Here is a 24801-nt window from a genome sequence, read left to right as displayed (position 1 = left end):
TTGGTGCATAACAAGCTTATTTTTTCTCTTATGGGTCACCTTCTCATCAGTGTCAGTTTTACAACTTAATTATTTTTCTTTTTGATTCATCCAGACTAGTGTTTCTCAAATTTTAGCGTGTACAAGAATCATCTGGGGAATTTGTTTTTTAAAAAAAGGCAGATTCATGCTTTCTACCGCATCCCCCACCCCAGTTCTTACTCAGTTGTCCTGGTGTAGTTCTTAAAAATATTTTAACTAGCATTCCCAGGTGATTATGCTGCAGGTGGTAAACTGGGGCCATACTTTAAGAACTATTGTGCTAGACTTTATACCTGCTCTATTTTTGTACTACCTAGAGTTGCCATAAAGTCTGCTGCCTTAATGGTACATGAGTCCTGGAGAGAAAGCCTCCCCTGGAAATTCAGGAGGCCATAGAAGACAACTAGGAAGCTTTGGGCAGAGGGGAAGAGTAGCCCTTAGTTTATGAGTCCAGGACACGGGCTCTGCCCATTCCAATACTATTGCTAGGAGTCTAAGGCCCCCGGCTATGAATAGAGGATGAGGAGGAAAAGAAAGCAATTCCTTTAGACTGTTCAATTCTTTTACTGTTCTTGTGGCCTAAGGATAAACTTAAGTTTATGGTCCAGTGAAAAGAGAGTAGGAGATTAAGAGCAGCTGGTAGCCCTGGACAGTAATATCAGTTTGCCCCTTAACCCAAGCCTGTCATTTTCAGACCACAGTGCCCCTTCTTCCTCTTGTTTGTAAATCTCCTTTCCAAAGCAGAAGCTGAGAATAAACTCATGTGCTTTCCTTACCCATTCAGCCAAGAGGCCATATCAGTCCTGCAGCCGCAGTGTTACAAGGGGATGCTAGGAAGAAGCCACTGGAATATTGAATGCTTTGAGACTTTTCCCCCATGGCTCCTAAAGATGATTATTCTAGAAACTCACATTTCCTTATTGTCACCTCTTCTTGATCTTGGAGCTTGTTTCTGAACATAGGAGTCATCAGCCAGAGGGGACTGTGGAAATGGAATGGGTTGTTGCCGTCCAGTACTCAGCTGTAAAAGAGATGGGAAACATCAAGGGAGGGAGGGCTTAGGCCTGGGGAGTGGTACATTTTTAGAATATGCCCCTAAGGGAGCAGGTAGAGAGCTTTGTGCCTTCTTTCTAGAGACTGAGTGAGGTGTTCAGGAAGACACAGAAACAAAGATTTCCTCCAGATGTGTTAGTAATCTCTAGCCAGGTTAATGGGGCCATCTGATCCTGTGCCCATAGACCACCGCTCCTTTGGAACAGCCTCTCAAGCAGAGAGTCTTAATGGGAGTCCAGAAATGTTTCTTTAATAACAAGTGAGCTTGGATTGGAGGAGACAGAAGCAGGGGTTGTTCGAAGGGCAGTTCTGAGGCCATTTTTCCCACCACCCTATAGCTACGCACATATAAACACACTCACATACCTGATGCTTATAATGTGGGTGGGTGACTGGAGCAAACTGTTGGGACCTAGGAGTACATGGCTTTGGTCTAAAGCTTATTCCTAGGGCAATCGCTTCTTGGTTGGCATGTTACCTTGAAACATTTTAAAAGAGAAAATCTATGTTTACCAGGCTGATTGGTGGCAGGTTGTGGGGAACAGAGTGTTAGACTGTCTCAGTCTTCATCAGCTGAGTGACCAGACTCAAGCTCCCAACTGCGTCTCTCAGCTCTTGCTCACTACCTTCCGGTCAGCCTCCAGCTGCAGCTTGGGCTTTCCTCAGTATCCTAGCACCAGCTGCCCCCAATAGGATACTGAGCTGCACAGAAGCAGAGATTATTATCTGCTTATATGCCCAGTGCCTAGATCAGAGCCTGGCCCATATTCAGTTCTCAATAATAATTTGTTGACTAATTTCCTTCATATGTCTCTGCAGCTCCAGAAACGCTTCATCCTGAATCTGCCAACCTTCAGTGTTCGAATCATTGACAAAAATGGCATCCACGACCTGGACAACATTTCCTTCCCTAAACAGGGCTCCTAACATCATGCCCTCCCTCCCACTTGCCAGGGAACTTTTTTGATGGGCTCCTTTATTTTTTTCTACTCTTTTGATGTGTGCTCTTGATAGATGGTTAATTCAGAATAAAGCCGACTATGGGTAAATTGAGTGCTCTGGGTTGAGTCTCAGTTTACCTAACATCACCTCAGGAAGGAAGTGGAGGGTGTGTTGTACTTTTTGCCAGGACTGTCTTTCCTCCTGCCCCTTTCCCTTCATTAATACTCTAATTGGCCTTTAGCAGCAGACAGCTTGCTTGCTAATGTCTCATTCCCTCTAAATCAGTGGTTCTTTTTTGCCCCTTAGCTTAACAGTTTTAAGTAATTAATTTGAATAGGTAATACATGCACCTAGAAAAAATGCAAACAGTACAAAAACACACAGTAAAAAATGTTTCTCCCATCCCTGTAATTTGATCACCTTCTTCCCTTCCCAGAGGAAACTTCAGCTACAAATTTCTTATCTGACCTTTAAGAGATACACTGTTCTTGTGTAAAGGCTATGCATTTACGCACACGTACATACACGTCCCCTTTTAAAAATATTTTTGAATGTTCTGCATATTACTTTTTCATTTAACACTATATTGAAGATTTTTTTATATCAGCATAAATAGCTAACTTATTCTTGTTGACAGTTGCATAATATTCCATTAAATTGATTATACTATAGACAGTTAACCAGATACCTGTTTTACTTCCTAATCTAGCTTTTTGGAAATGAGTAATGTAGATTTTGTTTGAATGTGCTGCTAAAACTGGTTCTTAACCAGCTGTATGTATCAGAATCACCTGGGGAGTTTTCTTTTTTACTGTACATGGTTAGCCTGCATTGATTCCTAAATTCTAACAGATGGGTTTGGGGCCTAGACTAGGAATATTTTTTTAAAGTGTCTCAAGTAATTCTAATCTTCAGTCATGATAGAGAACTACCAGATTGAAGCTTCTTTGGAGCAGTGGTCCTCAAACTTTAGCATGTGTCCTACTTCTATTGTTTGGGGTGTGGCCAGAGATTTTGTATTTCTAATATTACCAGTTGATGTTGATGTTGCTGGTCTAGGAATTATACTTTGAGCACCGTTTGGTCTTAAACTAAGATAAGCCCTACTTTATCCCATTCTGTGCTATTCTTAATACCACATACAGTAAGTTTTGAGGTTATCTGAGGTGAAATAAATCATCTCCTTAAGATACTCCGTATAGTAAGAACATTCATATTAACAGTATTGAGTTACTGTCAGATTTGAATATCATACACTTTTCATACGCCAGTGGTCAATGCTTTATGCCATAAGAAGCAAACTAATCATTGAATAAATGAGGGGGAAAAGAGATGGTGCACATCACCATAGCTGGTTCATCCTCAGACATCACCATGAATATGCATAGGTTTGGGCTTTTGAATAGATTTCTGAGTCTCTTTATAAGGCATCTATTTTTTTTAAATTGAAGTATAGTCGGTTTAAAGTGTTGTGTTAATTTCTGGTGTACAGCAAAGTGATTCAGTTACACATACATATATATATTTCTTTTCAGATTCTTTTTCATTATAGGCTATTATAAGGTATTGAATATTGTTCCCTGTGCTATACAGTAGGACCTTGTTTTTCATCTATTTTATACATAGTAGTTAGAATCTGCAAATCTCAAACTCCCAATTTATCCCTTCATCCCCACCTTCCTCCCTAGTAACCATAAGTTTCTTTGCTGGGTTTGTGAGTCTGTTTCTGTTCTGTAAATACGTTTGTGTAATTTTTTTTAAGATTCCACATATAAGTGATATGATACGGTATTTTTCTTTCTCTTTCTGGTTTATTTCACTTAGTATGACAATCTCCAGTTCCATCCATGTTGCTGCAAATGGCATTTTATTTTTTATGGCTGATTAATATTCCATTGTATATTTATACCACATCTTCTTTATCCAGTCATCTGTCGATGGGCATTTAGTTTGCTTCTGTGTCTTGGCTATTGTAAATAGTGCTGCTATGAACATTGGGGTGCATGTATCTTTTCGAATTAGAGTTTCCTCCAGATATATGCCCAGAAGTGGGATTGCTGGATCATGAGGTAAGTCTACTTTCAGTTTTTTAAGGCATCTCCATATTGTTTTCTATATGGCTGCACCAAACTACCTTCCCACCAACAGTGTAGGAGGGTTCCCTTTTCTCCACACCCTCTCCAGCATTTATCATTTGTGGACTTTTTAATGATGGCCGTTCTGACTGGTGTGAGGTGATACCTCATTGTATTTTTGATTTGCAGTTCTCTGATAGTTAGCGATATTGAGCATCTTTCATGTGCCTATTGGTAAGGCATCTGTTTTAAAGCTCCACAGGTGATTCTGTTGCTTGCCCCAGTTGAGTACCACTACTAAAGCATAAGCATTCCTGCTTCATGGTTTTTGCATCTGTAAAATGGTCAAAACCGTACCTGTTTCATGGTGGTGGTTATGAGGATTCCATGCACCAGTGTAAACAGAAACAGGGCCTGGCATGTGGTTAAGTGTTCAGTAAGTATAAATTATTAGTAAACTTGTTATTCTGTATCCAAGCTTCACCAGGAATGAAATTGTTTTCTGCCTTTCACAGTAAGTATCCTAGAGTGATCCCATAGGCAAGCTCACCAGCCTACCCTGACTTCCATCATTTCTTTCTTGGATATTGTAACAGCCTCCTAACTTCTCTCTGCTTTTAATCTCTTCCCTCTCCAGTTTTCTCTCTTTACTCTTAAAAAAAAAGGTGGACCATCCATTGCTCTCCTCACTTAAAACTTTCTGAAGATTTTCCATTGCTTGTAGAATAAAGCCCAACTCTAGTTTGACATGCTAGGCATTTCATAATCCTCTTCCAGCCTAGCTCCCCAGTTTCCTTTCCTTTTCTGCACCCCATAAAGCCCATGATCCTGAAGTAATATGGCCTCAGCATACATGCCTTTATGACTTCATGCCTATATATATATACTGTAAGAAGGGTAAGCATTGCTTCCTGGAACTTTCCTTACAGATATGTATACAAGTGTGATTAAGTCATGATGCAGGGCACTCTGATATTTTCTAATATTTTCTTCTACCAGATTTTATTTTTTAATGCCAGCTATGTCCTTCTAAATCAGTTCCTTGAAGTTTGAAAAACTGGAAATACACTGATGCTTTAACACTCCTGGCCAAACACTGCTCAGAATGGTCTCCCAATTGGTTCCCATCTGCTTTCAGGTGATTAATACACTGGAAACAATTTATTCGTTCCCAGGCTTGGGGTGAGAGGGGATAGGTTGGAGAAGAGAGCAGCTGTTTTGCCTCAGGGTAGGGAAGCTCAGCTCTGACTAGTGAAGAGGTTGGGGAGGCTGACAAGGAACCCCTAAGAGATGGAAGAGGGTGCTGAAATAGTTTAAGTGCCATATGTCTTACCTCATTTAACTCCTTCAACTTCCCATAGCCTAAAATAATTTTAGTAGTAGAATGTCTCCCACCAGGCCCAGGGCTTTGGTTAAAGCAGAATATACTTCCAGCTTTTCCTCCACTCCTTTCATATTGGTGGGTTGGGGTGGGGAAATTTCTTGGGAAAAGAAATCACATCTTTGGACATTTATCCTGGGAGATGATGCCAAGTTCTTTGATTTCTGCAAAACACCTGACCATCTGTCTCTGACAGCATACCTACAAAGAACTGGGGGAAGAGAGTTCTAGGCAAAGAGAAGGATAAGTACAATGGCCCTGAGACATAAAAGTGGTGATTTGAGGAACAGAAAGGAAACCAATGTGGCTACAGCAAAATGAGTGATGAAAAAAATAGTTTTAAGATATGGTTGAAGAAATAGGCAAAGTCTAGATCTTTGCAGGGCTTTAGTATGAAGGCGTACCAGTGAAAACAGGGAGACCAGTTGAAAGAATTGCAATAGTCTTGAGGACTAGGGTGGCAGCAGAGGAGATAGAAGAGGATGGACTCCTGATTGGTTGAGTGTAGGGAAAGACTCAAATATGACTCCCTAGTTTCTGGCTTGAGCAGCTAGGTAGAGGGTGGTGCCATTTACTGAGGTCAAGAGGCTGGCCAGGTCAAGATTTGAGTACTTGAGTCAAGTACTTCATATTGGACATGAGTAGAAGAGAATGTTTCAGAAAAGAACAAGTGGTCAGCCATGTCAAGTGCTGCTAAGTCCGGACAAAAGAGCCTTCGGATTTGACCTTGTGGCCATTGATGACCTTGCTGAGTGGATTTCCATAGGCTGGTAAGGGATAGAAGCCAGATTGAAGTGGGTTGAAGAGTGAATTGGGGGTGAGGTAGTGGAGGTGGGGAGTGTAGCAATCTTTCAAAAACTTTAACTAAAAAAGTAAATGGGGAAAGGATTTATGTTTGTAAGGTAAGAGATCCTCGAACATGTGTCCTTTGGGGCATGATCTAGCGGACGATTCAGTAGAGAGGAAGAGACTGAAGGTGCAGGAAAGAAAAAACAGCCTGAAGAATGGAATCCTCAAGACAAAAGAGGTGGATTAGAATGGGCCAAACAGATAAACCGACACAGTCAGCAGCATTTATACTGACACACATGCAGACCCACACTGGTGGACATGGTTAACATATCACATAGACCTAATAGCCAGACTGACACATTCACAAACAGGCCCTGCAAGTCACAATAATACACAAACAGCCCCTGTCAGGATTCACTTAACACACACACACACACACACACACAAAACTAATAGCCACAGTGACAAGCCAGATAGACCCACCATCTGCACCCCCTCACGCAGAGGTGCCCATAGCCCCCTGTGAGGGTTTCCCTTTAGAGGCTTCTTTCTACTTCAACCTGTCCTAATTCCCAGGCGCTGCCTCTCCCTGATGACCTTGCCCAAGTCTTGGAAGGCAAGTCCAGGCCTGGGCTGAAGAAGGACAGGGAAGGCTTCATATTGAATGAAAAGATTTTATTAAGAGAATGAGAAAGCAATCTTGAGAGTTGGGGAGATACACTGACTGCAGGATCATGAAAAACAACAGCAAATACAAAATACCAGCAACAACCGCAGGGTCCCTGACCTTCTTCCCTCCCGGCCCACCCACAGCCCTTTGCAAGCAAAATCACCCTCTCCATTCCTGGTCTAGCTGGACATCTTGGTACATGAGCAGAAGACAGTGAAATGGGAGTTTTCAACTCATTGGGATAAATAAGTTGCACTGGAAATTTTTAAACTTTAAATTTAATTACAGCATAAATAAATAGGGCAGACAGCAACAGGACTGAAGTGCAGCCTGGATTCAAGTTCTGCAATTTGTGCTTTTTCTCTGTTCTTTGAGGGCCTCTTCTGCCCACTTCTTCCCAAGAGTGGGAGGAGTCCAAAGAGCCCACTGGGGCCTCCTGCCAGCACCTCTTTTCTGGGGATGGGAGATTCTGGGATGAAGGGCACCAACTCCTCAGTAGCACCTCTGGTTTGTTAATTTCTCTCCTACTCAGTAAAAACAGCAAGGCCTTGGTTCTTAGGAGCACCCATTACCCTCATGGGTAGCACTGGCGCCAAGAAGCAGGCTTTTCCATGCCAATTTCCTGTCCAAGCCCTTCTCAGCAATAAAGGGTCAGAAAATTGCACACGTGAGGCAGATGCCTGGGCCCTCAACTTATCAACAAACCACTACAGAGGCCACCTCCCCTTACTCCAACCCAGGCCCCTAAATTGGGGGTTTCTGGAGGAATATTCTCTTTCTGGCCTGACTCCAACTCCAACTTTTAGTCCTTTCAGGCTCCCCCTAACCAGAAGTGGAGACCTCATTTCAGGCCTTGGGACCCCTTAGGGATGGGGCAGGGGAAGCAGTTACTTCCGATGCTTGGTATCCTTCTCCGAAGCCTTGGTATCGCCATGCCCACTGCCCGCACTGCTTAGAAACATCTTGTCCAACCCTTTGAGTGCCTCCAACAAGTAGTTCTGGAAAGCAGTGAGGGCAGCACAGATGGCGGGCCCGCCAAAGCCATGGGTGATGAGGCTAAAGTGTGTCAGGCAGCTCTGCACGCCAGGCTCCAGGATGAGTGCTGGGCGGCTGTTGCCTAGTGGCGAACGGTCCTGTGCCATCAAGTCTGCAAACTCTTTGCAGATCTGCCTAGGGTGGAGGAAGGAGGGTCAGAGGTTAGAGGACAAAGGTCTGAGTCCAGGGAAGGACCCACCACTTGCTGGGCACTTTATATACGTCATATATATGACTGCTGACCCAATAGCCTGCAAATGATGATCATACCCATGTTACAGAAAAGTAAACTAAGGTTCAGAGATATTAACTGACTTGCCCAATATCGCAAAGCTAATAAATAGCACATGCCAATACCCTACGATCTCTTTTCCTTTGGTGTCCTGCCCACATTCAAAGTCCAGCTCAACTCCTACCTTATCTAGGAAACTTTCCTTGATTCCTACCTCCACCTGAAATACCCAATGTTTCAAGGGCTTTGTCTATGAAATTTTTAGCAAACAATCCAGAATCTGCCTTAAGTAACTGAAAGAATAGCTAGCAGTGAACATGAATTGAGGCATACATCCCACTTAATGTGCATACATCTCACTTAACTCTTACAACAAATCTGTACTGCTATCATCCCCACCATATGGAAAGGAAACTGGTTGGTTGGTTTCAGACAGGGTAGATGACCTGCCCAAGTGACTAGGCTGTAATTTGAATCCAGCTCCAGTTTGCAGCCATTATTCATTTCTGTGTGTGGCTCGAGCAGGAGAATCACTTGTGTCTCATCTTTGCATCACTATGGAGCCATCAGCATCTTAGACGTGACTGGGACCCAGGAAGTGCTTGATTAGTTAGCTGATTAATGAGTGAGGTGAGTCCTGCCCTAGATATGTTTCTCCAGCTGCAACAGGAGCAGCCTCAAAGGTCCCATGAGTCATGGCAGTCCCAGGAGTCTGTGATTCCACTTCTGCCTAGGGGACTTGAGGAAATCTCAAAGGAGGAAAGGTGGAGTTGTGATTTGAAGGACTGCATTAGGTGGGGGGACTGGATGGTGTTCTAGGCAGAAGAGCAAGCCCAAGGATGGGAGGGTAGGAGAGCAAGTGGGTCAGTTGAAGTGGGTGGAGGTTGTGCAGACCAGATTGTGAGGGCCCTCAAAGAAGTCTGGACTTTACAGATTGGTGATTTTCAGACACCCCATTCCCACCCTCTGTGTATGTGTGTTTCTTCTTGCAATGGGACCCTTTCAAAAACTAAATCCTAGTGGAATACCACTTCATTAAACAGGCTCTGTGGCATTCCCACAGAACCTAGTTTGACAGTCAATGCAGTAGCAGTGGGAGCTACTGAAGGCTTTTGGGTAGGGGAGCAGTGCTTGTACAGGGAGGCTGAGGGAAGAGAGGGGCATTGAGATGCAAGTCTAGGAGTGAGATTGGGACACCAGAGTTGAGGGGGGGCAGCATGTGAGTTGTGGTGAGGGAGGCATCAAGACTTGCAAAGAGGTCAGATATGAAGTAAAGACAAAGGAGGGTCAACCCGGGAGCCTGGGTGGGTATGGGTGCCACCCATGGAGGTGACTGGAGCAGAGGTGCTGATTGACAAGGCTCAGGCAGGGGGAGGAAGACTAGGGAACTCAGACTGATGATAGGACTGAGGCTGGTTGGTGCCATGGGGCAGTGTATTGGGGCATGGTACCCACACATAAGCCTGTGTAAGCCTGTCTGTGACACTGTTTCTGCTGGTGTACAGAACCCAGATATGCTCATATGTGTCCATGTGTACCCCTGTCTCGTGCACAGCATGGAGCCTAGGAATGCCTGTGTACCACTGGTGCCACATGTACCATGTATATCACATGTGCATGAGTGGTATCTGTTGTGCCCATGCTTGGTGTCTGTGTCTGTGCACTGCACCAGCACGAGCCTGTGCATAGCACCCTCACTCACTTGGCAGCCAGCAGCATGCTCTTGCGGCTGTGCAGTTCCCCAGGGTCAGCATGCTGTCGGCACAGGTACTCGGCGGCTGCCTTGGCTGGGAACTCGGTCTCGCAAACATAGCCAAAGTCTCGGGCCAAGTGCACGGCCTCTCCTGAGGGGAGGGGAGACAGAGAGATGAGCCATGACTACAGCCAGGTGCACCTCTGAGCCCGAACCTTGACCCTCCAACCCCTGACCAGGGCCTGCCTGCTCTATCCTGCTTCTGTAGTCCCTTCTCAGCTCTACCCTAGAACCCCACTGCTCTCCCTTGGGGCCACCCGGGACGGGCTCTGAGCTCAGGGGTGGGACCTGAGCCCACCATATATCCCACAGCCTGAACTCAAGATGACCAAGCCCGGGGTCACCAACCTCCAGGGAAGGGACACTGACCCCCTCATCCCTCTGCCGTATGTAGACACTGGCCACTCTTCCCTTCATACACACACACACACACACACACACACACACACACACACGCTCTCTACTGCACCAGCACCCACACTTAGAGACTATACCCACATATCACACACACACCTTACTTATACATGATGCAGAGAACACACACATGAGTAAGCATACCCTCCTGCATTAGAGGCAGTCACACTGAATGACACATGCCCCTCAGGCCTCATTTACCCTCTACTAGTGAAGTCAGCAGCGTCACATTGGCGGCCTTGCGTCGGCCAGCTGGCAAGTTGAGCCCAATCTTCTCCAGCCGTTCCCGCAGACACCGGCCTCCATTCTTGGACTTGGCCCTTGACATGCACACAGAGACAGACACACACTATGAAGACAAGATAGAACCATGTAGGTTACATGACCCCAACAGGGCCTTGCTGCCTCCACCAACCCTGCTGAGGCTTGGGTCTGGCCCTGGGGACACTCTGGGGGGGTCTATTAGCCTGATGCCAATCTCCTTAATCTCACTGGTTTTACAACCAAGATGGGAATGGGGGCCCACCACCCAGCTCCAGGAAACCCTAATTTCTCCCTAATCCTTTCAACAGCAGGGACAGCCCAAGATAGGGCAGGATAGACTAGCATCTTAGAGTCCTTTTTCCCACCTTAGCACACCAACAGGGCTACCCAGGGACACACAGACAGATACATGAGGAAACACAGTTACACACACAGCTGCCCAGGAGCACACAGATACACACACACACACACAGATGAAGACACACTGAGGGCCAAGAATAGAGACACAGACCCCAACAGAGACCGACACAAACTCAAGACACCCAGGGACACAGAGACACATGTTCACGCCAAGTCAGGATCCCAGGGACATTTTTGTACAGACACTCACAGACTCCAAGCTCCACTGGGATGCTGAAAGAGACTAGGAATAGGGAGATTCTCCCACACCTGCACAAATGCAGCCCCTACACACAGGTACAGACATGTAAACATACATACGTCTAGCTCCAGGTGCACATGCAATCACACACATACACGCATGCACACAAACACTGTCCTCAAGCACATCAAAACTCATAGCCCTGAAGCAGAAATATCCTACCCAGGCACAAGGACATGCAGAGAGAGAGACAAACACAACTCTGAAGAAAAACCATGGACCCCATGTTCGCCACCCTAAAGCACACACACCAGAGAGGCCTATACTGACCCAGGGAATGGGTCTTCTGTCCTGGGGGGTGGAATGAAGATGGCATCCTCCCTTCCTGCCCAATGTGGGTGAGTCCTCCATCCCTTCTCTGTACCCAGGCTCCTCTCCACCCCCACCCCCAAGCCCACAGACCCGTGGGAGCTGCTGGGGATCCAGGCCTGCCCCGGAGCATGCACAACTCCAGGGAGACAGGGTGGAGATGATCCTGTGGCCTGGAGTGGGGCTGGCCCCTCTCTGATCCCCTGAGAAAGTCTGAAATGACCACAGATTTTAGCCCTGGCACTGTGCAGGGAGTTGTGGGCTGGCCTTCCTACCTTCGAAGGACTCCACCCAGGAGGGAGGCATTGAGACACTCAGGAGGTGAGAGTCGCCGTTGGACCTCCCCCACTGTCACCTTGTACTTGGATGTCGAACTGAGCAGAGAGAGCCGGCCTGGCACAGAGCAGAAGACCTCACTGGGGTTCGTGATGCCGCCAACCAAGCTGTCTTTGGCCAAGGAGAGGGCAGAAAGGCTGCTGGCTTTGGAGGGGATGGGGACTGTGGAGCAGAAGCAAGAGCAAGGGAGAGAGAGACAACACTGAGCCAGGGACCACAGGACACAGCCAGTAACCAGCTGTGGCGGGAACACATTGATGAAGCATCAGCTGTCCATGGGCACCGCGCTAACATGCTGTGCACACACAACTGTACTACACGTCCCCGCACTTTTCAGAAGGTGGTTCCCCTATCCCTGCTTTACAAGGGAGGAGACTCAGGCACAATGAGGTTAACACAACTCACTCAAGCTCACTCAGCTAGTGAGTGGTAGAAATGAAACCCAAAGTTCTCTGGGTCTTGAACCCCTGTTCCCTTCACCGAGTCAGGCTGGTTCCCTGTTAAAATTCAAACGGCTTCAGCATTCTTGGAGTTTTGGTATGTGTCATCAGAGAAGGGGCTGGAACTAAGGAAATGGAGCCTGAGCTGGAGGCAGGATTCCTAGGTCCCTGCAGCAGGGCCCAGCCAGATCTGTGCAATCACAAGGAGTCCCCGATTCCCCCTTGCTCACTTGTGATGCCCATGTCTCCCCTCCACCCCAGATCAGTGAAGGGCCCGGGAGCTTTGGACTGTCACATCCCGGAGACAGGGAGATTATGCTCCCATTAGGCCTCCAGCCCTGGCCCCTTTCCTGCCAAGTCACTCTGGGATGCTCAAGGAGACCAAGAATAAAGAGACACACCCTACAGCCCCCTACCCCAAATGCTCTCTATCTACTAATACCTATGAAAGGGCATGGAAGGGAATCCAAGAAGTTTGTTTTCCAACACCCACTTGGACACTCTTGGCTCTAAAAGTTCTTCCTGCAGTCTAACCTCCATCTTCCTGCTAAGCCCTCAGAGGGAAGGGAGAATGACTGAGGCACTTGCTCCCTCTTCAGCTTCTCTTCTTTCAAGGAAGTGAGAGCCTTGGTAGAGGTCTTGTGTGTTTGGGGAGGGTGGGTTAAGTGGGGAGCCTGAGGTCAGTAGTTACTGAGCATTCACTATACTATGTGTTCCACAGATAACCTCACTGAATCCTCAGAACAACCCACCAGGGGGCTACATTTATTATTCCCATTTTTCAGATGGGACTGAAGCCCAGAAAGTTGAAGTAAGGTGTCTGAGATCACACAGCTGGTAGACTTAGGACCAGTAGCAAGCCCTGGACTGTGGTCTCAAAGCACTCAGCCCTCCAGTCATTTGGCAAATATTTACTGAGCACCTGCATGCCAGAAACTGCTAAGCCTCAGGAATGCAGAGGTAAGCAAGGCTGGCCCAGTCCCTGGCCTGGCACAGTCCCTCCAGCTTTTCCCTCTCTGAATGCACATTCGAACCCTCCACCCCATCACCCAGCCAGAAACCTCAGTGAGGCCTTCCACACTGCCCTCCCCCACCACGTCCCATCCATCACCGTGTCATACGACTTTCATTCCTCCACGTGCCCTGGATAGAGCCACTTCTCCACGTGAACAGGGATGCTCACTCACTATCCACCTGAATTTCTGCATAGCCCCTGCACCAGAGGGATCTTTCTGAAACACATAGCACTCCCCAGCCTAGAACCTGTCAATGCATAGTCAGCTCCCTGAGAATCAAATTCCAGCTCCACAGCTGAGCAGAACGAGGCCCCTATCCCTCAGTGAGTGCCCGCTGTAGAGCAAGTGCTTCACATGAACAGCTCTGGTGGTGGATGCTATTCCCCACCCCCACTTCAAGATGAAGAAACTAGAAGTTCAAAGAGGTTAAGATGGCACAGCACTAAGGAGCAGAAATGGATCTTGAACTCTGATTACGGACTTTAAAGCTCACACCCTTAACTGTCATAATGCCCTCCTTCCTCCTCCTCTGGGGTCCAGCTCCTGCCTACCCCTCTTGCCTGGTCCTCCACCTGCCCTTTAGGCTCTTGACCCATGCTGACCAATACAAATATACTATGAGGCACATATATAAGTTTAAAACTTTTAATAGCCCTTACTTAAAAACAAAGTAAGAAGAAACATGTAAGACTAATTTTAATATATTTTTTACTTACCCCAATATATAAAAATATTATCACTGACGCATATATAAATCAATCAACACTTTAAAAGTTATTAATGAGCTATTTTACATTCTTTTCTTATATTTGGTCTTCAAAATTCAATGCATATTTTACACTTACAACCCATCCTAATTCAGACCAGCCACATTTCAAGTGCTCAGTAGCCACTCAGGGCCTGAGGCTCCCGCAGTGGACAGCACAGTTCTAGACCTCGAAGGCGGGGAGCATAACAGGTAACATGCATGAGACGCAGGAGACCCGATACTTGGCTGAGTGTTACCATGCAGGACACACCCACGTGGCCAGAACTCTTAGGTTTTTTTGTATGAACGTTTGTTTGTTTGTTGCTGATGAGAGCAGGATTTTGGATTTCTAGGTGAAATCTCTGGATTTCTAAACATTGACAACTGATTCAAAAATTTAAAAACCCAGCACAGGTCAAATGGAACATGTGTGAAGTGCTACCTGGGATGTGGGATGCTTTTAGAGCCCCACAGAACTGCTCGCTCTCTGTCTTGGGGTCCCGCCTCCATTTTACTAAGCAGGACACCCTCCTTCTGAAGCCTTAGTCCAGGCAGCATCCACCATGCAAAGCCTCCTGGGCCCTCAGCCTCAGCTCCCTCTCACCTTCAACTGCTGTCCTTACTACACTGAACCTCATGTCTGCTTTCTCCTCTGTCTTCCCCACCAGCCAGGAGTGCCTTGAGGGCAGGATCTTGGCACAGGCAGGTGTCAGTGGATGTGGAATAAATGAATGAAGCAGGGCCCTTTGAAACCTGAAATCGGAGGGGTGACAGCTCACAGCCCAGATATGGGGGGGCATTAGGGGAACCTCATTCCGTGTTTTAACACTGATAGTAAAATTGCCCTTCCTCCCTGGGTTGGTCCCCATTCAGGCACCAGGGAGGGGCCAAAAGGTCATGGATGGGGGTGAGGGGAAGAAGTGGAGAGGTGGAGGGATGTGGAGCAACACACACCCTTCTCTGGGCAAGCTCTCCATCCCCAGAGCAGAACCAAAACTAGGGTGAGGCAAGTGAGGCACTTGCCTCTTGGGTGCAAAATTTAAGGAGGCACCAAAAACTCAGCAATCAAGATAAACAGTATTTTAATAAAAATATTTTTTAAAATAAAAATTAATCTAAAAATCCATGATGACAAAATATAAAAATGTAAACAGAAGCAGGCTCTGATCCTGCTCCTGCACAACCCTGCCTCACTCTCCTTATCCTAATGCCAGCCTCCCTCTAGAGCCCCAGACTGAGGAGCAAGGATGTCCTGACCAAGAGACACACTGACTCTGGACATGCCACAGCAGCCGTGCCACCCCCACCCCAGTGTCTCCCAGGCCTCTGCACTGCTTCTCTTTGTGTCCTGCCTTGAGGGGACCTTTTGGGGTGAAGAGACTGTTCCCTATCTTGATTATTTCAGTGGCTACATGACCAAATGCTTAATTTGTCAAAATTCATAGAAATGCACTTCTAACAAGGATGAACTATACTATGTGTAAATTAGAGCTCGTTTGACTTTAAAAAAATAAAACTACGAATTAATAAATTAACAAGAAGGGCAAAGTGACTGTCCTCTCTCCCATGACCCCTAGCCAGAGGGAGAGGTCAGAGGAATAGAAAATTCTTCTCTCCTCCAGCAGCCTCCTCCATCCAGCTTTTATTAAAACCTGGGGACCCCTGAGGCCAGGCCCTGTAAGAAAGGAGAGAGACCAAAGCTGTATGAGGCTGTTTCTGCATGTGCAAATGGACATATGTGAGCACACGTGTGCCACACAAATGTCTCTACATAAAAACTACATGCCGTGTCATAGAGCAGTGAGGGTGAGATTGTGCATGTGCGCATTTACTCAACCACAAATACTGAGCGCCAGCTATCTTGCATATAGTCTCTGCCTTCCTCAAGTGTCGCAGGAATGTGGCAACATGCATAAGGATATCTGCATGTGCTTTTGCTTCACTGATATATCTAAACACAGAGTGCATGCTGGATTTCTGCAAATATAGATGTAGCTAATGTAGGTGCATGAACAGGTGGACGTGTATTTGTATGTATCAATTACAGACTTTGCTTCTTCCCCGACTTGTCCCCTTTTCCTCAGAGCTGCTTCCTTCAAAGATGACAGAGGCATGAAGGCTAAGGTTAGGAAAGCAGGTGGCCGGGGGGAAGGAGCGGTCATGGAGGTAGGAATTAACTAGCACAGACTGCAAAGCAGGGACACTGGTGCTTGTCTCCTACAGCACAATGAGTCCTGAAGCTAAAGTGGTCTATCCATGGTGTCCCCCTGACCACACACACAGAAGCCATTCACATGTACACACTCCTACAGATGTATGAGCTCCTAGTTATTCAGCCTATCAGACAAAGACTTTCACACTCAAGTCTATATATTCTATCTACAGGTGGTTGGTATGGCCTGAACACTGAATCTGGGGAGTATGCAACAGACTCTCGTTGAAAGCTGGTTAAAACTGCAGTTCTTTCTAGAAGAAAATATAGAAGAAAAATCTTCATGACCTTGGGTTGGGCAAAGAGTTCCTAGATACAACACCAAAAGCATGATCGATAAAAGAAAATAATTGATAAACCGCAAATTCATCAAAATTAAAAACTTTTGCCCCTGAAAATACACTATTCAGAAAATGAAAAGACAAACCACAGCCTTGAGGAAAATATTTGCAAGTCATATATCTTATGAGGGATGTGTATCCAGAATAGATAAAGAATTCTTATAATTCAATAGTAAGATAAACAACCCAATTAGAAAATGGCAAAAATATGTGAATAGACATTTCACTAAAAATGATATATGAATGGCTAGTAAGCACATGGAAACATGCTCAGCATCATTAGCCCTTAGGGGAATGCAGTTTAAAACTATACTGAGATACCACCAAGATGGCTATAATCAAAAAGACAGACATATCAAGTGTAGACGAGGATATGAAGAAACTGGAACCCTCACACCTTGCTGGTGGGAATGTAAAATAGTACAGCTGTGTTAGAAATTGCTGGGGAGTTTCTTAAAAAATTAAATACAAACTTACCATAAAATCCAGCAATTCCGCTCCTAGGAATTAAAGAGCAATGAAAATGTATGTCCACAAAAAGACACCTGTGTGAATGATCATAGCAGACTTATTCATCACAGCCAAAAAGTGGAAGCAAGCCCAGTGCCCACCAACTGATGAATGAATAAACAAAATGTATTACATCCATACAATGGAGTACTACTAAGCAATAAAAAGGAATTAACTGCTGATACAGAATACAGGTGAACTTCAGAAACATAAGTAAAAGGAGCTAGATGCAGAAGTCTACATATTTATATGTCCCATTTATATAACATGTCCAGAATATGCAAACTTACAGACAGAAAGCAGATCAGTGGTTGCCTAAGGCTCGGAGTGGGAATTAACTACAAACAGAAATGGAGGAATTCGGGAGGTGGGTGATGGAAATGTCTTAAAACAGATTGTGAGAATATGAAAACAAATATATGTATGTATATGTATGACTGAAACATTATGCTATAGGCCAAAATTTGACTGACTATACTTCAATAAAACAAAACAAAACAGGTTGTGCCAATGGTTACACAAGTCTGTAAATTTGCTAAAAATCATCAAGTTGTACTCTTCCAATGGGTGAATTTCAGGTATGTAAATTTTACTTCAATCAGTTAATAAATGAAGTTCCAGGGCCAGGAATTCCTATTCTGTAGATGTGGGATGGTGCCCAGGAAATCTGCATTTTTAAACAAGCACCCCCAGGGGATTTGATGCATGTGGCTCCTTAGATTACACTTTGGGTAGTACTGGTCCAAAGCCTGGGGGGAAGGGACAGTAGGAAGAAGGCAGACAGGAGGCCCGCTTGAGTTTCCTCTTCTCCCTCAATGGGATCTGCTGGGTAAGTTTCCTTCTCATCAACTGCTAGAAGGTTTCTTTTATTTTTATTTATTTGTTTTTATTGAGGTATAGTTGATGCACAATATCATATGTTTCAGAGGTACAACATAATGATTCACATTTTTAAAGGTTATATTCCATTTATAGTTGTTATAAAATATTGGTTATACTCCAAGTATTGTCAGATATATCCTTGTAGCTTATTTATTTTGCACATAGTAGTTTATACCTCTTAATCTCCCACTCCTATCTTGCCCCTTCCCCCTCCTCACTCCCCTAGAGAGTTTCTTTTAAATATAGCTCCTACCCTTCATTGCTCTGTATGCTGTATGCCGCCCTCAGGTACAGTTCACACTCCATCTGCATGGGCACTGGTTTTTTAGTCTCATTCTGGGGCAGATGGTAGCCTGGGAGGCAAGTGAAGCAGGGTTGCAGAAGTGCAGGGTTAGATTCCATCTTTATGTAAAATTTTGACATTTTGTTTATAGTGATTTTTTTGCATTAAAAATTTTAAATAGTGCACTAAGGTATATTATTTATTTTGATTACTGAGTTTTTAGATGCCCTCCTAAATCTTGCCCCAGGTGAGTACTTACACCCAGTTCTATCCCTGCTTGGAGATTGACTTGGAAGCCCAGAAACTCCCCCCTCCCTTTTCCTTCCCCAGAGCCAGGGTGAACAGAGGAAAGGGTGACTATTTACCTCAGCTCCTGCCCTGGAGATGCCCTGAGAATGGACAAGGTAGCCCAGCAGAGAGGGATTCCCCGCCTCCAACTAGGCAACCACCCACTCTCCTAGGAGGGAAGGAGGAATATTGCAATTCTCATCCCCAAACCACTCCCCTCTACCTATGACTGTATAATCTGAAACCAGAGATTTTTAACCTTTGTAAACCTGTCTGGCTTTCCAAAGCGAGGGCATATGCACATGCTGTGCCTTGTCGGGTGAAAATAGCTTGGCCCTTTGTACACCGCCTCACCAAATGCACTCAAACCTCAAAATCCATCACACATTCATTCAACAAACCCCAAGGAGCACCCACTGAGTCCCGTCCTAATATCTCTTTCAGAAAGCCTCCCAACCTCAGGCACTCACCGCTCTTCTTCTGAGCTCCCATTGTGACCTGTACAGACCCCGTTCACTGCCTTTCTGGGCTGAAAATATTCCTGTCCATGTCTGTCTTTCCAGCCATGTCTATTTTCTGTGCCCCTAGGACAGGTCACAAAACTGGAAGTGACAAGTGGGTGTAGAAAATCGAGGGCTCCTTGCTTCCCTTCGTGTGGGCCTCAGCCCCATCTGCCATCCCTGCCCCACGCCCGCCCTGGTTGCAAGACGCTGCCGACTTGGAAGTGTGTAGTAGGGCAAGGACTTCGCCTCCCCTCCCCTGCCTGGGATAGTGATTTTACAACCCAAATCTGGTCCCTAGAGTTTCCAGGCTCCCCTCCCCTCACACACTGTTGACGATGAGGCTTGAGGCCTCCTGAGGTAGGAAGGCTGTTTCTGGGGTAGGGTTGGGGCTGCCCCCGTTTCACATGCAGGACCCCAACCGCCCAAGACATAGTTGCCCCTCAGCCAAACCCGGGAGGAGCGGGAGGAATCCCTTACTTCAGCTAGCCAAGAACAACTTTCTATAATTCCAAGGCCCGGGCCGGAAAGGGATGGTCCCTCACCAACCCTTAGCAGGTGCCAGAGAACTTGAGGACACGACATGGGCTCCCGATGCCGTCGGAAGGACGTGAGGGCGAAGGTGGGTGATAATCAATGGTGTCCGAGGGACGGGCGGCGTGGCCGGAGTCCCGCAGCGACTGCTGAGGGCCCAGGTGAAAATTACTCGCTGCGCGGGCCGTGGAGGTTCCAGGGCGCCGGGCTCCAGCCGGGCCACCTGCTTAGCCTCAGTTCGATCTCTCGCCCGCGCACCCTCTGAGGTTGGAACCTCGGTGAACCAGCTCTGCCTCCATGTTTGCAAAGCCGGAAAGCGCCGCACTGACCCTCTCTCCTTGCCAAAGGCCCGCGGTGCCAGCCGAAAGCCAAGTTCGCGGCTCGGGAACCCAGCGCTTCCTTCCACAGGGAGCCCCGGCTCTTGCCCCTCCCATTTTGCTTTATTTTTATTGCTCAAGGCTGTGACCTGACGTCCAGGTTGGGGCCCCCAGGGAGCAGTCCCCAGCTCAGGTCGCCGGTGCTCCACTGGGCCACCGACGTACTGACACAGCTGTGCGGCCGGTGTGCGCGCCCGCGTGGGCGACGTCCTTCGCCGCACCAGCGCCCATGTCCACCCCCTTCTCCCCGGAGCCGGCGCGCAGCACTCGGGCAGTTCCGGCCATATTCGTGTTACTGGGACCGCTTCTGGGGATGCCGGTGCACACCTAGGATCCGGGATTTATGAAAGGTGATGTCCTTTGAGAAAAACCAACTCGAGGCAATTTTGATTCTTCTTCATAGTCAGTCTTTTTTCCTGGCTCTGGCCCAGGGGGTTGGGGTTAAAGGTACTCAGAGCCCCAACTGATATTTCTACCCTTACCCAGGGCATAAGTCCCCAAGTCCCCTTCTAAAATGCAGGGTCCTGGCCCTTCAAGACCAGGGAGAAGTGGGGAACTGGGGGCTGAGACCACGGTCGAATCTCCGGGTGAAAGCAGCCCAGCGGCAGGCTCTTGACACTGCAGACCGAGCTCTCCCTTCCGTGGGGTTAAAAAAAAATTCCACGAAACCAGCGCAGTGCCTGCCAGCGAAGAGCTGGCTCCCAGCGCACACCTCCGCCCGACTCCAGGCAGCCTCCAGGCAGCCGGGTTCCCAGCATCCTCCCCACACCCCCAGTTCCAGGTAGTAGCCTCAATACCTGAAGCCCCCTTTCCCCAAGTTCCAGGAGGCCTGTCCCTTCATCTTCCCCACACATACCCAGGTCTTCCAGCTAATTTCAGCCCTAGGTAATCCAACCTCAGGGCTTGTAAGTCCAGCTCCTGCCACCCTCACACTCAGCCCCCCACCCCTCCTGAGAACACATGGAGGGCAAAAAGAGCCCAGGCTTGAATTCACTCGTTTGAAAAACAACTCGAGCCAAATCCCACAGGAGCGGTGCCTGCCCCGGGCACAGCCGGCTTGCCTGCGCCTCCAAATTCCTCCTTGGCACCGGCCCCAAATCTAGGGAGCCCACTGGATGCCTGAGCCCCTCTAAATCTATCTCTGTCTTTCTCACCCTTCCCTGTCACATCCAGAATTCGGACCTCAGGTTAGAAAATCCACTGGAAGGCAGATCTCAGACCTCTAGCCTTTGCTAGTGCAGAGAGACACAACACCCCGAAAATACACAGGGAGCAACCCTACATCCCTACATGCTTAGAGATCCTCAGTGTCAAAGAACAAATTCTGGGACACAACAGAGACCCTGACACGTACATAGCGACGCCTAAACATATGGAAATTTACAACAGACACACATTGCACACACAGTAACAGAGACACTTACCAAGAAATACTAGAAAGAACCTAGGAAAGGAACATACAGAAGTACATGATCCCAAACTCACAGGGACACTGACACCTAGGAGTGGGCCAGCCCTAAGCCTCCTGCACACAGCCCAACGCAGTATTCACACAGCAGCTTCCCTAACCCTAAACGCTGAAAGAGGATCACACAAGGAGAAAAAAATTCCCTATGGAAACCACAGGCCCTGCTGGGAAGAGAGGGGCAGAAATCACCTAGCAGTCTAGGAAATAGTAAGGCTTTGTAAAGTGGAAATCGTTTAACGAAACGCATGGAAATAGCACCGCCATTACCGCCTCTTAGGAAACAGGGAAGTGGTTAAACTCGTTTTGCAAATGAACTCCAGATCCACAAGAGCGCCCTCCCCTTGGTAGGCAGAGACCAGGCCCCTGCCCCGCTGGGCTGCCAGGGCAGCCAAGTGGGTGCAGACAGTCTCCGACTCACCCCAGGACATAGGCTCTGGGGCCAACTCACCAACCGGGGCAGCTGCCCAAGCTCTAGCCAGGCCCGCAGCCTCCGCTGCCCCTCTGTTGGGCCGGGAAGAGCGACCGATGGCCACCGAGCTTGGCGACGCACGGAGACGTGCGGTACAGGGAAGAAACTGTGTCTGTGTGCTGGGGCCTGCACCATCTCGCCTGGTTCTGCCCTGGCAGATGCACACCATTCCTTACCTTTCTTGATCACGGACTGATCCAGGAGGCTCATTCCCGGCTCATCCATGGCCTGCAAGTAAAACAGGGTGGTGGTAAGGAGGCTTGGAGACCAAATCTCCTGTCGTTTCCCAAGCCCCTGCTGTCCCTGGTCTCTGTACTGTCTGCTCCGCCCAACGCGAGCACCACCCGTCGCCTGCGGCAGAGACGGGCGGGACCAGGATTCACCTTGGCTCCACCATCCTTGCATTCCCTCACCTACTTCCCTGCGCTGGGTACCTCACCGTGTCATGCTAAAAGGGAATTTTGCACCTTAGACAGGCAACTCCTCCACCTCTTTTGACTCCAGGCACAGGCTGCCCCAGCAGACACACACTGGGCATAGATGCCCTACGTGCCCAGCGGAGAGGGACCGAAGTTGTTCAGCCCCTGCGCATTTACTCGGCGGAGGGTCACCGCCTTCCAGGCATGGCTCATGGACTCAATGCCAGGCCTCCTGAAAGGCCAGGCAGCGTCTAACCCTGGACGTGGGACGCACCCTCGGTCACAAGCAAGAAGTGGCAGGCTGGGAGAAAAGTTGGGTTCCTGCGCTGGGCACTCTTTGCCTCCAGCCAGATCCTAAGCCACCGCGGCCGGTTCTGGCCTATCCCGGACCCTAAGGGGCCTCACCTGCAGGTCCTCCAGGCCCGGCGGCGCCGCCAGCCCGGGGAGGCCGAGGGTCGCGTCGGCCAGGCCGTGCGCGCCGTCGGCCAGGCCGTGCAGGAGCCGGGGCACGGCGGCGGCGTACTCGCGTCTCGGGTCGAGGCCCAGGGCGCGGGCGGGCGGCGCCAGCAGGCCGGGCGGCTCATCGTGGGCGCGGGCGGCGGCACGGGGCGCGGCCCAGGTGGCCTGTGGAGGCTGCGGCTGTGCCAGGGGCGCCAGGCCGCCGTACGGGTCCCCGGCCAGGTGGGGAAAGGCGGCGGCGGCGTCGGGCGCCTGGCCGTAGGGCAGTGGCGGCTGCGGGTAGGGCGGCGGGAAGTAGGGCGGCTGGAAGTCGGCGGCAGCGGCGGCGGCCGGCGTGTGGCAGAGCGGCGGCGCCGGCCCGTAGGCCGCCTGGGGCAGAGACGATAGGCGGGCCCCACCAGCCGCTGCGCCCAGCCCGTCGGGGCGCTCCTGGGAAGAAGAGGGGAGCGTTAGGCAACCCACCGTTAGCTGAAAGGACCCCAGCCCGAAAGGACCCTCCTCAGCTCCCCACGAGCCAGCTGCCATCCTGCTCGCTCCCGGGGATCCGAGGTCTATTCTCTGGGTGACCCGTGGGCGCGGGAGCCTCGGGCTGAGACAACAGTCTCCGGCGCGCACCGGTCTCAGCAGGGGGAGTCGCTGTGGCCCCCTTACTCCGAGATTTCGTTGGAGGAGTTCGTAAAGTCTAGTACTCAGGCTCTCCGATCCCCGGCCCGGTATGCCCCCGTGTCCCCGGGCCCGAGACTACTCACCATGGCAGAGTAAGTGTGCACCAGCATAGGGCGGGCAGCGCGGGGCGCGAGGCGTGGCGGCGGCGGAGCCCTCGCCCGACGGCGAGCGCTGCGGGAAGAGGTGCCGGGAGCCTGCACTGCCCGCGGGGGTCACTTTGCGGTGGAGGGGTGCGGCCCAGCCCGGAGCCTAGTAGGCGGCGGGTCCTCAGCAGTGGGCGCCCCCAGGCGGGTCCATGGGGTCGGACGTGAGCCGGACGGGCGCTGATCGCACTTGGAAAAGTCGGTCAACGGGTGCCCAGCTCCCGCCCTTCTTCCTCTGAGCGCAGCCTGCTCCATGCACTCCAGTTATAGTGGCGGGGGCGCGCCGGGCCTCCGGGGGCGCGCATTAAAGAGACACGCTATGGCCGCTTTCTCCTTGCTCCCCAGCGACCGCTCGAGGGGAGGCGTGGCTTTGGCGCAACCCGTTGGGAAGGGTAGGGGGCTGTGATTCCCACCCGCGCTGCTCTGTGCGCCTTCTAGGCTGGAAGCTCCCAGCTACCTTGAAACAGGTAAGGATTTGAGGCTGGGACAGAAGGGACCTATGTTTGTGTCTCAGTCTATTGCATTTTTGCCTTTGAGCAAAGCACTACTCTTCCTCGGTCTCAGCTTCCTTGTCGGTAAAATGGGTATCAGTCCTTTCTCTAACCACCTCACCGGACAATGGATGAGGTGGGCGGTCTTGAATGTGGAAGAAGTTTGTGAGCTGCAGAGTCAAGCCCGCTGGCTCATGTGCACACATATGTCAGTGCACGTGTATGTGTGTGAGTTGGGGGCCATCACCGCCTCTGCATATTTCTGGGTCAAAGCCCCTCTCAAGTTGCCTACTTTAGGCTTCCTCCAGCTGGTAACTCCTAATGCCAAGTCAGGGTCTGAGGAAGTTGGAGACACAAACTGGCCAGAGACAGTTGCATGGGACTGAGTTTGGACATGAGTTCCATTGAGAATGGTTCAAGATGTTTCTGAAGCCATGAGAGGCTGGGCTGATTGAGTGCGGGCCTGTCATACCCAGAGGATGTTGAGTGAAACTGTGTGTAAGTGACACAGTGTGGACCGTGTGCTATCATCACACTAACATGCATAGGCTATGGGTTTATGTGTTGCCATTGTAGGCACTGGCTGGCTTTCAAGCACGTTCCAGTCTCTGCTGTCA

At 49.0% G+C, this 24801-nt stretch overlaps 2 protein-coding genes across 2 annotated transcripts in view; one reads left to right on the top strand and one right to left on the bottom strand.

Moving 5' to 3' along the window:
* Nucleotides 1-2127, top strand: part of PSMB2 (proteasome 20S subunit beta 2) — a 30891-nt gene extending 28764 nt beyond the window's left edge. The window contains exon 6 of the mRNA XM_006186305.3: nt 1894-2127. Within this exon, the coding sequence (XP_006186367.1) occupies nt 1894-2001 (108 nt within the window). The 3' untranslated portion in view covers nt 2002-2127. The remainder of the gene's footprint in view (nt 1-1893) is intronic.
* Nucleotides 2128-7112: 4985 nt separating this feature from the next.
* Nucleotides 7113-24033, bottom strand: TFAP2E (transcription factor AP-2 epsilon). Its single transcript, XM_032495907.1, has 7 exons — nt 23634-24033; nt 22831-23313; nt 22183-22234; nt 11878-12100; nt 10570-10688; nt 9904-10045; nt 7113-8104 (listed from the first exon to the last, which is right to left on the bottom strand). The coding sequence occupies exons 1-7, from the start codon at nt 23658-23660 to the stop codon at nt 7822-7824; spliced, it is 1329 nt and encodes a 442-aa protein (XP_032351798.1). The 5' UTR covers nt 23661-24033; the 3' UTR covers nt 7113-7821.
* Between the last annotated feature and the right edge of the window lie 768 nt (nt 24034-24801).

This window comes from Camelus ferus, chromosome 13 (assembly GCF_009834535.1).
Source record: "Camelus ferus isolate YT-003-E chromosome 13, BCGSAC_Cfer_1.0, whole genome shotgun sequence".
Taxonomy (NCBI): Eukaryota; Metazoa; Chordata; class Mammalia; order Artiodactyla; family Camelidae; genus Camelus; species Camelus ferus.
The sequence above is the reverse complement of the archived record's forward strand: the minus strand, read 5'-3'. Positions and strand labels throughout refer to the sequence as shown.